This window comes from Pelmatolapia mariae, linkage group LG13, assembly GCF_036321145.2.
Source record: "Pelmatolapia mariae isolate MD_Pm_ZW linkage group LG13, Pm_UMD_F_2, whole genome shotgun sequence".
Taxonomy (NCBI): domain Eukaryota; kingdom Metazoa; phylum Chordata; class Actinopteri; order Cichliformes; family Cichlidae; genus Pelmatolapia; species Pelmatolapia mariae.
Window position 1 is genome coordinate 8,392,077 of NC_086238.1, and position 14,001 is coordinate 8,406,077.

A 14,001-nucleotide genomic window follows, 5' to 3' on the forward strand; every position below is an offset into this window, starting at 1 on the left:
TAGGCTTTTAAAAACTTCACTTAAGGATGTGTCACAAATGAACAGTGCAGATAAATTCTATTATTATTTATTCTATTAAATAAAACAACTCACAGAGCATTAAAAAAAGATTAAAACATTCTCAATCAATGCAGTATATGTTTGGATCCAGAAACAGGGTTGATGTGTCATCACTTGACAAGTGGCTAGAGAAATAACAATCCACATGTCACCATATGAGCAAGAAGGCCTAGTTGGCAATAATGGAGAGATTTAATTTTTATTTATTTATTTATTTTTACCAGGGTAAAAGATGTAAGAAAAGTAAATACACCCGCGACACATATAGAAACAGTATGAAATGAAACAAATTTGAATACTGTTATTTGCAGTTAAGCTAAGTGCATGAACATAATTATGAAACAGCAGAGTTTTGGACTTTTCATGTGGACTTTGCTTAGATGCATATCTGTATCACAGCCACAGATGGAAGAAAATTACTGGGAAAAATAACAAAGACAATGAGGAGTCCACTAAGATTGTGGTTACTAGCTAAAAATAAGTGAAAACAGGCTTGGGTTGGGAGATATAGAACGAGCCATATTCCAGTAAATCAAAGTCACAGTGGTGTCCTCTTAGAATAAGTCAACACAGTGTGCTACTTTCACAAAACAGCTTTGAAAAACTGACAAGCAAGGGCTTTAGACTAGTTATCAATGGAAATGGAGTTTCTTGGATAACTCAAACAGTGCCAAGGACATGCAGAACGTCAGTTTCTATTGATGGCATCCAAGAAAAAAAACAACAAAAACCTTGCTCTTCGCCACAAAGCTGCAAAAGAACATGAAAGGAAGCAGAATGTTAAGTGGATCATTGCTTTCACATACAGTCAAACATGTTTGGCATAAACCTGGCTGAGACTACCACAGTAAATGCATCGTCTTTAAAGTGAAGCAGGGAGGTTTGTGTGTGATGATACGGGGCTGCATGAGAGGGAAAGGTGCTGGGGAGATGAAATTGATAGAGGGCAGCATGAATGCTTGCGGATGTTCCAAAATACTGGCAAACAAACTGAGTCGCAGTCTCCAGAAGCCTGGCAGGAGAGTAATATTGGAGCATGATAGCGATCCAAAAACACAAGACTGCCAAAATCAAACAAGGAGAAAAAAAAGTGAAAAATAGGACCTGGCAAGTGTGCCGGCTGGCTGAATCTGATAGAGCACTCTTTGGTATTTTAAAAAGAAATAGTAGAGTAACAAACCCCATCCAAAGGAAAGCAGCTGAAAAAAATGGCAGAACATCCTTCCAGAAGTCTGTGGTGTCCTCTGTGCCGAGGAGGTATGAGTCTGTCATCAGAAAAGAAAAAGCTGATCATGCACGGTGTTGAATAATAAAAAAATACCTTTGGAGTGCTGATTTTCTACTGTGAATCATGTGTTTAATATGTCTAAGCTGTTTTAACTGATAAACAGTACTGGAATTTCATTTTTAGGATATATTGTACAGGGGTGTGCGCAGACCTCTTGTACACTCTGTATCTACAGATAAGCCACAGTGTTAAACCCACCTGCCTACCTCCTGCTGCCAAAACAGCTGGCACTGACACAGGATATCTGAGTATGTCCTGTGGTGTCTGGCAACAAGGTGATGGCACTGGTTCTTTTGGGTTCGATGGACTTTGGGCTGAATCAGGATTGAGCTGGTCCATTCTGCAGACTATCAGCTGGATTGGGATCTGATGAATATGATGGAACAGCTGGAACCTTTTATCGTGTTTCTCTAGTCACATTGTCCTGCCGGGTGAGGCTGCTGCCATCGGGAAATGCGTTTGGCATGAGGCTGTTCTGGTATGCAACAAGGCTGACAGGTGGATGTACCTGACAAAGTAGCATCCAAACATTTTCCAGCATTGTGGAACCTGTGGTTGCAGCTTGCTCATTAATCAGAATACAGCACTACAACATCACCAGGTGGAAGGCACGGTAAACCACAAATTTTTTAAAAAACATCTTAACATTTACAATCCGCAATTCAAAAACAGCATCTTTCTTTCTACCTCCTGCATTGTTGTTTTTGGCACTCGCTCTGTATCATCCTGTTGCTTGTATTCTTTCAGCGGCAGTTATACACGCAGCGATTTTCCGAAACAAAGCTTACGCTTGTTATTTCTTTTGAGCGTAAAACTATTTTTTTTTCTTTCTGAGCCTTCCTCTCAAATTAATAACACAGCTCTTGCTCTTCTTTTTCTCTCTGAATCACTTTGTTTGTTTTCGCTCTTGGCTTACATCCATATTTCATTCTATTTTATTTTTTAACTGGGGGAGAAAAATAATGCATGGCTTGACACGACTGCTGCAGAACAGCTAGTCAAAAATGACTGAACCTGACTGCATTATTCAGCTTGGTATTCAGGAGGAATTTACTTTTAATTAGGCCTGCTATTAATTAGCTTTAAAAGCAAACACAATAACTTTAACTTGTAGCCTTTTCTCTTGGAACAGAGCTTTCGTAATGAAGTCCGTTTCTTGCATTTCTCTGTTTTCTGATTGTTTTTTTTGTCTTATTTTTCACAAGAAGGCATTTGGTGGTTTTTTTTTAGATTTCCGGATACGGGCTTAAAGTAAAATAAATAAATAAAAAAAAAACCAAGGTGCTGACGCACTACTAAAGGCTACCATTTCAGGCCGTTTCAGTGAACTGCAATTTATGAACTTTTTCCAAATAAAAAGCAGATGGTGATGTCTTTTAAAAACCTGGAATTTTCTAAACCTCTTTCATTCTCTATTGAATACATCCCACGCTCGACCAAAAAAAGAGAGCGTTTCGCTTTAGTCCTTTTTCTCCCGCGGCTGTTTCTTTACCAGACCATTAAAACCGTCAGGCACATGGTGGCTGCTTTTCATTATTGCCCAGCTGAAGACCGAAGTGACAACTTGAGTGTTGTACCACCTGAAACTTAGTGCTCCTCCATTGCTCTAATGGACAGGCAAGCACTGCGTAATTTGACCCATAAGCAATGCCGGAAGAACAAGGCCCATCATGACAGGATGGTGGTTGTATGCTGTTTTCACTGGGATTTGAACTCCCTCACATCCTGTTTCTTAATGTCCGCTCTGTGTGGCTTGAAAAAATAAAAAGTCAAGCGGTATCCTGTGCCTGACCCCTGAAACTCAACGTTATTTTTGTCCTCGGTGTGAAAAACTCCATGTGAAAATAATCACATGTTCATTTTCTTCAGTGTCCTCGAGTAAATGCTGCAATAGAGAAGTGTGTGCGATGTGTTTTCTGCAGGTGCACAGCCAAGTCAGTTTATTACAGAAATGCATTTATCTTTCGCCAAAAGACAGATTTCTTAATATAAATGGTCTATAATTTAGTCAGATATTTTTGCAGACCACAGGGGACAATTTAAATCACTCCTGTTAGAGGGTTCGTAGGAGCACATTCATGCTGTTTTTTTTTTTTTTTATCTGTGAGGTCTTCATCACCAGAGTGAGATAAAGTCAGTCTAAAAGATGGGGCACCTTTTTAATTTGAAAAGCAGCCAGAATCCCATCTGATCTTGAGCCAGAGGGAAGTGTGCTCCTAGGTCTGTCCTCATGCCCTGCTATGTGGAGCGCACTGCTGTGTGCATTCAAATGAACAACCATTACCACAGCTACAGAGCCTTAAGGGAAGAAGACATGCTGCGATAAATCGATTGTTGTGCTTAAAGTAAGTTTAAAACGATGATCCAAATGCTGATCTGAGACAAGAAGGTAAGAAAAAAAGGGCTGAACTGAAAAATGTCCAGATTTGCCAGAAGAAAGAAGAAAAATATCCACATAAACACCCCAGACTGAATAAACATGTCCAAGCTGAACTGGTTAGGGTTTGGAAAGCAGAGTTTTCGTAAACCGATCAAAAGAAAAATTGCACCCTGGATTCAGCCTTCCCTAATTGCACTGGTCTTTCCAAAATTGGCAGCTTCCAAGCCAAACAAGTCCTCTGCTGCAGAGAGTTTGTTTGTAATAAACATAATTAAGAGCAAGACAAAAAGACAACAAGATATCAATTTGCAGGAAGCTGATTAAACTTGTGCCAAACAGAAACAGAGATCTGTTGAAGAAGACGGGCGAAGCACATATTTGCCACTTTTACACGCCGTGCTGCTCCGATTAATTTCGTTAGCATGCGTAAATGCCAGACCGTATTAAATCAGCTCCCATGTAAACAGCTGACTCGAAGTCTTCAGCTGAATGGTTTCAGTCGCATAGTTCAAGTAAGAAATGTCAAGCAGATGTCCAACAGATGTAAAAACAGCAAAATTAATGATAAAAAAACTTCTGGGATGTGCAAAGGGACACGAAGAGACATGCATGGGAGGAGGCTGAAAAGCAGATTTGCTGACGTCTAACAAGGAAAAAGAGGATATAAATAAAAACACACACACACACGGAAACTGATTAACAAACTCAAACAGGAAGTTACTGTAACAGAGAGAGAGACACAACATAAACACAAATAAATGGAGATGCAGATAAGAAAGCACAGGCGACAGTCGGGGGAAACCTAATGATAGTTAACTCATTGTCCACTCATGCCATATTTGATTGCCTTTCTACACAGCACACTGAATCAATGAATGTCAACATACTCCACATTGATATGATATTGCCAGTCTGGTGGGAGAGTGTATTTGCATGTGGTGTTATTTGAATGAGGTTTGAGTAGCACTTACATGAGAGAGGTGAATTTCAAGTGAATTTGGAGCTAATGTGAAAGAGCAGTGTGATGAGACACGTTTTTATTACGCACAAATGCAGGGAGTTAGCTGGACAGTGTGCTTGTCTCTGCACACTGGGATGCAAGGGGCCCCTTGGAACGAATGGTTTCTTAGAATAAATCATTTGTGTATTTCCAATAAATGAATAATTGAATTACTTAATTTCGTAGCAATTCCCTCACAGCCTGCACTTATTGAGCTGTCCAAAATAAACGCTGTGTTTCACTGCTCATCCTTCTCAGGAATTAATTACATGGTTCTTCACAGGAAATTATTAGATTTATCCTTAGTGGAGGTTTTGCTACCTGACGTATGCTTGTCTTTGTCCTTACATGCACTCCTCAATGAAAGACGTGCACACAGACTGCCCATATTTGCACTTAATAAAGTTCTGTGTCTTACATCCTTTTATTCAGAGCACTAGTTATCTGTACAGGTGCACCTATTACATCATTTTCTCTCTATACACGTCTGCAGACACTTTCTTTGTTTGCACTCCAGCACAGAGTGTCTTCCCACTGAACTCCATTAGCCTCCTCTACTGCTGATGGATCAAAAACCAGCGGATTTTGCTTCACGTATTGTGGTGTGGCAAGGCTCAATAGATACTTTAAAAGGTGTGTGCGGTTAATAACAGACAGATCCCTCCTTCGCTCAGAGACCAAGATAAGCTGTTTCTACATATGATAAGATAGAGGTAACAAACACAGTGTTGCCTTTGGTCTTCCCTTACATTTCTCAAATTTGAAAGACATGGCAGCTGCTGTGAAACTATTAGCAGTTTTCTTCTAAAGTATTCCTCTTCCATTTTCTTATCTGTGACACCCAGGTATAATAAGGGCTTAGGAGTTTTGAGAGGTGACAAGTCATCGTTATCTCAGCACAGTTCACTGATTAGTCTGGCACAGTTTTGTTAAGCTCGGTTGATCCTCAGTGGCTTTATTCCAGACGTAACTCTTATACAGAAACAAGCACATTAATTGTGGTCTTTATAGACTTTGTAGGGCTAGATTGACACTACAAACACTTATTTCAGCCAAATTAAGTTAATAAATGTTTACTGCGAGTTTCTAAGTTCGTGGGATGAATCCTCAGTCACACAGGAAGGGATCATCTGATCATCTTTACATGTATAAAAGCAATAAACATATGCTTTTTAGGAAGAAGCAGCAATAGGAGACATGCAAAGAAAGAAATATGAACTACTATGTAAAGCCTATCCCTTATTTCTTGAGCTTTGCTTCCAAGAAGCCTGACTTTCTTAAAACTAGTGCAATCCTCCAGGCTTTTTTTGAAGGTCTTTCAAAGTTTTTCTTTGGCCATTGGCTGCTTTTGCACTCATTTTTAGCCCAGTCCCTATAAGTGACCATTTTCAGAGGAATGTTTTATGTTTTTCAAGCCACTTAACACCGACCTATGACTCATTCAGGCATTAGAAAGGGACTTAAATTGAGGGTAAACTATTGTTGTGATGACGCATAACAGAAAAAAATGTGTCTTTATGCATTTTCTTTCTAGTTCTTTAGGTTAATTTAAAAAATGCCAAATATAGCACAGTATGACTGACATAAACTATTTTTGTACCAACAAGAGATATTAGACAAAAACTTGGCATGGTGTGCAGTATGTCCTCAACAAATGTAAGGAAATTGGACAAGTGGAGGACAAAAGAAGCAATGGGATGCCTAAACACTACAGACCTAAAACTCTACAACAAATTAAAAGTAGCTGTATTTCATGTCCTTAAGAAATAGGGGGAAAAATTGAGGCTGGTTGTCAGAAAGACGTTCTTAAGGAAAGGAAACAGAGAGAACAGGATGAGGTTTGCCCAGTTACATAAGAACTGGACTGAAATCAGTGGCAGCAGGTCTGATGGAGTGACAAATCCAAATTTGAACATTTTCAGAAGAAAGGTTCAACAGTGAGTGTGTACAGCATCTGTAAAATGCAATGCTGTATGTCAGCTCTGGGCTGCATTTTGTCAAAAATTATCGAGTTGTGCAGAAAAGTAACATCAGAATTTGGATCTGCCATGCAATACTATCTGGAAATGGTTTCATATACCAGTATGACAGTTATCCCAAACACACTGCTCGTGCAGTAATTGCATATCTGGATAGAAAAAACACACACCACAACACTATCAGTCATGGATTGGCTTTCCCAAAGCCCAGACCTCAGTATTATTGAAGATGTGTGGGATCATCTTTATAGGGAACTGAATAAATGGCAGCAAACATCCAAAGAAGAGCTCTGAATGTTGTTCAAGAAGCCTTGAGTACTATTCCTGAAGACTTTGTAAGAAATTTCAAGAACACTTGCCTAGGGGAATTCAGACTGTGTTGAAGAATAAAGGTTGTGATACCAAATACTTTACTTTTGAGCTCGTTAGAATCGCACAAACTCAGATTTTGCCAGTGTTTGAGTAAATTGCTACAGCTATTTCCTGTTTTCCTAGCAAAATATAAAGAAACGAACGGTGGCTCTAGAGTTTTGCACATTACTTTAGAAGCAGTCGTTTTTTTATGTGCGCTAACACAGTTATCACTATCACTGTCACTTCACAACAATCTCACAAAAAGGAGATTCTGGGGTCAAAACACTTTTTTTTTTCATTCTCTCTCTGGGTGCTCCAGTCCAAATACATGCATGCTAGGTTGATTGTCTGTTTCTGTATCTCACCTCTTGCCCCGTGTCAGCTGGAATAAGCGCCAGCCGCTCCGTGACCCTGAATTTAGATAGGTAGCTAAGGAAATGAATAGATGTGTGCTGAGAATCAGATTTCAAAAGTCTGACAGTGAGCAACATTACTTTGACACCATTTGTACAACACATTTTTAAGCAAATCCAAGCAATTTTTTGATCAGGCAGTCGGCTTAATATCAAACATTGTGCCTGCTACTCTCTGTGAAATTCACAGTTTACACATTTAGGAAAATGAGGAGTACAGGAAGTAGATCATGAATTCACTATGAAAAAGAAACTCTGCACATTTGTTTTTCAGTCAGTCTAAGAATCCTCTTATGAATTCTTAAGCTGCTGCTGATGAAGCATTGCACTGTTAAAAAATATAAATGTGGCTTTAAAAGCAAGATGTCATTTTTTCCCCCCATCTTGAGCTGTTTCTTCTTTTGAATGGAAAACAAGGAGGGTGCTACCGCAAGCTCTGACTGAAAAAACAAGGCTGTTAAACAGGGACACTGGAAATAGCAGGGGAGCAGGCATTAAGACGGTGACACATTTTAAGAGCTAAAGATTTTCTCTCCATGTAGTTTCATGCTGGGTGTTAATGGATAATGTATTGTTAGCCATAGTGAAAATGTGTGCTATAGTACCAATAAGACAGAAATAAGTACAAAATGAAAAAAAAGAATGAGCCCTGAAATAATGAGAGGTTTTTTTTTTTTTGAGGCCTTTTGTCAAATGCGGTCATGGCCCGCTAACAAGATAACGTGTCAAATTGTTTTCTTTGTGCTTGCTCTCATCATCATGCTGTATTTCATCAGTTGCCTAGAGCAGACTTTAGATGTTTTCTCTGGGCTTTTGCTCTGTGAATCAGAGTTATGGTCCTGCTGGAATGCTGAGTTTTTTTCAGGAAAACATACATCCTTGATGAGGCTTGTCTAAACACAGAAGCAGGAGCAAACCCTTCTAGTCACAGAGGCAAAGAGGCTCTTACAGTGCGAAAGAAAAATGTGTTCACTTATCTGAAGCTGGTAGTTATGTCTCCTGTTGTCTAGAAATCTTTATTTGATACAGTTAAAGCAATAGGGTGCTATTAATTTTCATGTTAATGTTAGTTTAAAACATGCATTTGTTTTGTAATATACAGGATTTGGCATTTTTTGTAAGTTACTTCCTGTTTTATTTTAAAATGCATGACAATTCAGTCATTGCTCTGTGCATATATACTCCCCTGCTTCTCTTTTTTCCATGTGCAGTTGAATGTTTCAGTTAGCTACAAGTTTATGAGTGTTCTTTGTGGATTAATATATATAGTTTTTGTTTTTCATATTTTCAGACTTTCTTCAAATGTGGACATAAGGTTTGCACTTTTACCTTCCCCAACAACCCTTTTTTTAAATTAAGTGGCTAGAAAAATCTGAAGCTCACTGGTGTCACTTGAACTGGTCTCTTAAACAACTAAGGAGCTACTGAGTGAAGGGGTGGGTCATGGAGTAATGGTGTAGATCAGAGTGCTGACACTTAAATAATGGTGTTTATACACCATGAAAATGTCTTGGGCATTGGAAATGTAGTGTTCCTGGGCTTTGGACCCAATGTTTTGTGGGGTGTTTTCTTGCCTCTGAATTTTGGGTATACTCTATGAGTTAATGTTTGGAATTCCTGTTTTTTAGGGGTGTCTTTTCTTTTGTATACATAATATGCCTCTATGCTTAGCCTTGTTACTTTTGTATCCTGAGTTTTGTTGTTATTTATATTTTTCGTTTTGCTCAGAGTTAATCTAGCCTCCTTGTATCTTGTCACCCACTCTTTGTGTGTTAGGTATAGAAAGTTTCCCTTTTATGTTACTTCTTGTGTTATTTTACCACTCTCTTGTGTCTAGTATTTAGTTTTTCTCCTCCTGTCTTGTTCTTGATTTTTTTCAGCAGTGTCTTGTTACCCTGGTGATTCCACTTCCTTTGATTGCCTCATGTGTGTATTAAATAGCCCCACTTTGCTTTTTTTCTGAGCGACTCTGTCATTCTTGTGCGAACCTGCAATTTCTCTGTTATTTTGCCTTACGATCTTTGTACTCTTTGAACTCTTTTGTTTTTGAGTCCTTGTGTTTTGGTCTTTTTGTCCTGTGAACTGTGATAGTGAAGTGATTTTGTGGGTCTTTCCATGAAGCCTGTGCCACTCATGTAGAAAAGTATATGTGTTCACAAAAAACTACCAAATCCAATTTTTAAAACTGTTTTTGCATGCAGCCAGCAAGCACTTTTCTTTAATCATTATTACTAAAACAAATCAGTGCAAATAGTACTGATTTGTACTAGTAGGAAGCAGAGTTACATTTAGCAAACCTCAGTGTAAACAGATCAAAAGGAATTCAGGAAACTGAAATCAATTTTTATTGCAACAGTTTAGCCAAACCCCTGCATCTGAAATGAACTTGATAGAATGTCAGTTATGTTTATGGTCAATCTTTAACATGCTGGAGAATGAGACAATAGCGTGATTAGCAGTAACATCATGTTTGTTGATTAATTTCCTTTGCTCTGGCAGAACACTTGTTCACAGAAAACAGTACTAAGCAAAACTACAGGATGAGATACAGTATACACCTAAAATTTAATAGAAAAAGAGAAAACTTTGTAGCCAACCATGCAACCATTGTTTAATTAACCATTAATCACATTAAAACTAAATGAAAGGTCAGATTTGGACAATGATCATACTAATCCTTACATACAGGATTCTTTGTGATTCTGTTAGTGGTGGTAACATAAGCTGACAGGTTTGTAGAGTTTTTTGTTTTTGTTCATCCACAGGCTCTGGCATGAGTCCGGGAGTAGTTTGAGATGCATGCACTGCAAAATAATCATATTTTTTTCTAGCCGAGTGAGCATTCAGGCTGGTTGCCCCTAAAAAATGTGACAAAACCCTTAGACATCTATCAGCCACTCCATTTCATCACTGAATCGCTATTTGCAGCACATATTTAATGTAGTATTGGACTTACAGATTTGGGTAGTCAGGCAAGAAAATAAGTGTCAAATTTGAATAGCATTGTTACTAATGGTTTATTTCCATTTCTGTGCATGTTTCAGATGGGAAGGTGGAGGTGACGAAGGAGAGCCTGAAGCTCTGCACCATGGGGCCAGGAAAGGTGTTTGGAGAGCTGGCTATTCTGTACAACTGCACCAGGACTGCTACTGTCAAGAGTGAGTCTCCACAGACACCCGTAAAAACAGCCAAAGTGCTTGAACGTGTCTGTGTTCAGTGTACACCTGTTACCCAGGTGACAGATAATATCCCGTGTTCTCACACAAATACACGCATCTACACACATCCACTGAAATCTGTTTGCTTGTTCTAGAGGATTAGGGGTCTTTCTGCTTCCAGCTGTCATTCCTCTGTTAAAATATAGACAGGTATCACACTGTCACGATATGAATGAATGTTTGGAACACAGCAACAGCATTGTGCCTTGTTTACAGTGAAATATCAGCAGTGGGTTTTTTTTTTCACAATACTCCAGTGAAGTTTCTTGTGAAGGAGGTGAAGTGAAATGTCAGGGTTTACCGAGCCTGCTCTTTCATGTGTCAAAGCTCCAGCTATGAAGGATGCACAGGGGGTGAGTAGGTGGTCTATCAGACTGGTGATTGAAATTTCAGTTTAAAAGAGTAAAGACTGGCGTCTGAGAGAAGACAGGATAGATGGTTTAATCACATTTGAGAATTAGTGTGTTATAAAAGTGTGTCAGGATGAATGAATGAATGTTTAAGTAGGGTAGGAAACGGATTATTATAGATTATTAAAATTTGATTTGAGATCTTGTTATAAGTTGTATTTGAATGATGGACGTAGCCTCCGAGGCTGAAAAATGAACCCATTCCAGGAATGCCTTAAACCTTCATTCTTTCTCATGGCCAGCAGGGGGTGTATCTTCTTGGTACAAAACAAATTCTACAGCCCTGAACTTTTCTAGGCATTTCCCAGTGTGGGTGAATGTAAGAAATGTAAATGCAAATGCAAATGTCCGACACAGTTGACTCAAAGGTTAAAAGGTCTTTAACGTGCGTGCTTCCTAGTACAAAGTCCCTTTGATGACAGATTGCATGCATGGGAGAATAGCTCAGATAACTGTCCAGTGAATCACAGCACATTCAGTCCATGTTTAATAAAACCAGTCTCCTTTTTTGTGCTACACGTGAAAAGGATAACTTTGGATAGTGCCCAAACTTGATTCTCCCAACAATGTGCAGAGCTGAAGTGAAAAAGTACATTCGAAAAAACAACCCATCTGCTCACTTAGTCTATGACCTCAGGAAACGGTTTCCTAATGAGTTTCTCAGAAACCGTTTAAAGACTAGACTAAAACAGGCAATAAAGTAGTGTATGCTGTCAGGCATGTTTTCTTAACTTTGACAAGGTGCTACTACATGAGCATGCAGTGTTCTCAGTTTCTGAGTCACTTCTTCACTTCATACTCATAACGTCTGGTCTAAAAAACAGCCATTTACATTTAGCTGTTCCTATGCACAGTCCTCCAATTTTAGAGGCCCAAAACTAAATCGACTGGCAAGCAGTTTAATGGCCTGGTGAGACCTGTTCCCTCGTTATTACAAGACAAATCAAGAAGATAAAAGATCGGGAGTTTATTCCAAGTGTTGAACTTGTATTTTGTATCTGTCCCCTGGAATTCTTAATTTATATGATATGAGGTCCAATAAGATGTCAGTCCAAGTGAAGGAGACTGAAAACCCCATTATAACAAACAACAAACAAGCTTTATCATTTGTCTTACCACTACTCTATCCAGCTGCTCAGATAAGCCTATCACAGTGAGAGAGTAAAATGTTAGGAGTGGCCAAATCAATATAGTCTTAAAAAGAATAAATGCACCTTGCAGCACAGCTACACTAAAGTCTAGAAGACCCAGAAGACAATTAAAGTGGAGGATCACAGAATTCTTTCTATGGTTAAGGAAATTCACTCAAAACATTGAGCCAAGTGAAGAATATTCTGGAGCATGTAGGTCTTTTAGAGTCAAAGACTACAACTAAAACATGCTCATGAATGGAAATACACAAGGTTTAGAAGAAGACTTCCAGAAAACATCTTAAAGAGCCTGCACAGTTCTGGAACAACTTTGGATAGCTGAAACCATTTTTAACTTTTATTGGGCTGATGGGAAGAAAAAAGGAGAAAGAGAGAAACAACTCCTGATTCAAAGCATATCACGTTTTCTGTCAAAACTGGCGAAGACCATGTTATGGTATGTATGGCTGCTAGTGGAAGCTGATGACTAGCATTTATTGATGATATGACTGAAGTAGCAGGGTAATTTTGAAGTGTACAGGGCTATACTCTCTTTTCAGAATTAGCTGCAAGACTGATCAGACTTTGCTTCACAGCAGATATGGTTAATGACCCAAGGCACATTCTAAAAGCAACCCAAGAGTTTCTCAAGTCAAAGGAAACAGGCTGATAAAGAGCTTAATTTGTCATGGAATAATAAGGGAACAGGCCTCACTTAGCCATGAAACTGCTTGTCAGTCAATTTTGCAATTACCTTTGAGCCTCTGAAAATATGGGACTATGCATAAAAATGTCTGTAATTCTTAAGCGGTTAACGCGACAATTTTATTAAACCCCTTGAATTAAAGCTGAAGGTCTTCACTTCAATCAGATCCTGAAAGTTTGATTTAAAAGCCATAGTGGTGGAAGCAAAATTACAATTTTCCAAATGAACCTAACTGTATGTACAGTTTATGGGCCTGGTAGTTAAAGTTAACGTCCACATAAAGACGGTTTAAATTTAAGTAAATAAATGTAAGATAGTGTATAGTTGCTTTATCTAGCAAAAAGGAATATAGTGTATTATTGCTCAGATACGGTAAATCATTTTATTTACCTTGAAAATGCAGTAATTGCAGTAATTGTAGGTTAGCTGATGTTTCCCTGTTTGGGATGAAAATCTGTGCATTTATTTATGAATGAATGCATGAATACAAGGGTTTACTCAGGCTTGTACTTGAGAGTTCAAGTGTGAAGGAAAGAAGGTTGACGATGGTGGCTACTAGGTTGCACGCCCTGTGCTGACCCCTTGTATGTCCCGTGATCCCCTGTTTCTAACCAGCCAACCTGATGAAACTCCCAGCTCCTGTTGCTATGGGAACAAGTGCCCACAGCAAGATGAGCCAACTCTTACGGGTTAAAATATTCCCCTTCCCGCTGGCGACAGAGTGTCTGCTTTTTTTTCTTTTGTATATATTCTCTTGCCCACCGGCCTGTACTTCCTGCCACGATCTTAAGAGATGTACGTCAGCGCTGCTCAATAAAAACTCACACATGGAACAAATGATGTAATTGTCTACATAGACAGAAGTGTGTTTACAGTCTAACAGGGTCATTGGTACTGTCTCTGAGAGTTGCTGTCTTTGTTTTAACATATGTCGCTACGCATGAATGTACTGAGGAATTCAGCTGCCACACTGGCTATTAGAGCCGACAGACTCGACTGGAAATCATGCACCTGCTAGTGCGCATGGAGATCCCGCTTCCAATCAGCAGATTTAATTTCATCA

At 39.0% G+C, this 14,001-nt stretch overlaps 1 protein-coding gene across 2 annotated transcripts in view; it reads left to right on the top strand.

Moving 5' to 3' along the window:
* The window catches only part of LOC134640112 (cGMP-dependent protein kinase 1), a 97,762-nt gene that overhangs the window by 27,883 nt on the left and 55,878 nt on the right, over positions 1 to 14,001 (top strand). For both annotated transcript variants that reach the window (XM_063491719.1, XM_063491718.1), the window contains exon 3: positions 10,519 to 10,632. In XM_063491719.1, coding sequence (XP_063347789.1) covers positions 10,519 to 10,632 — 114 coding nt within the window. The remainder of the gene's footprint in view (positions 1 to 10,518; positions 10,633 to 14,001) is intronic.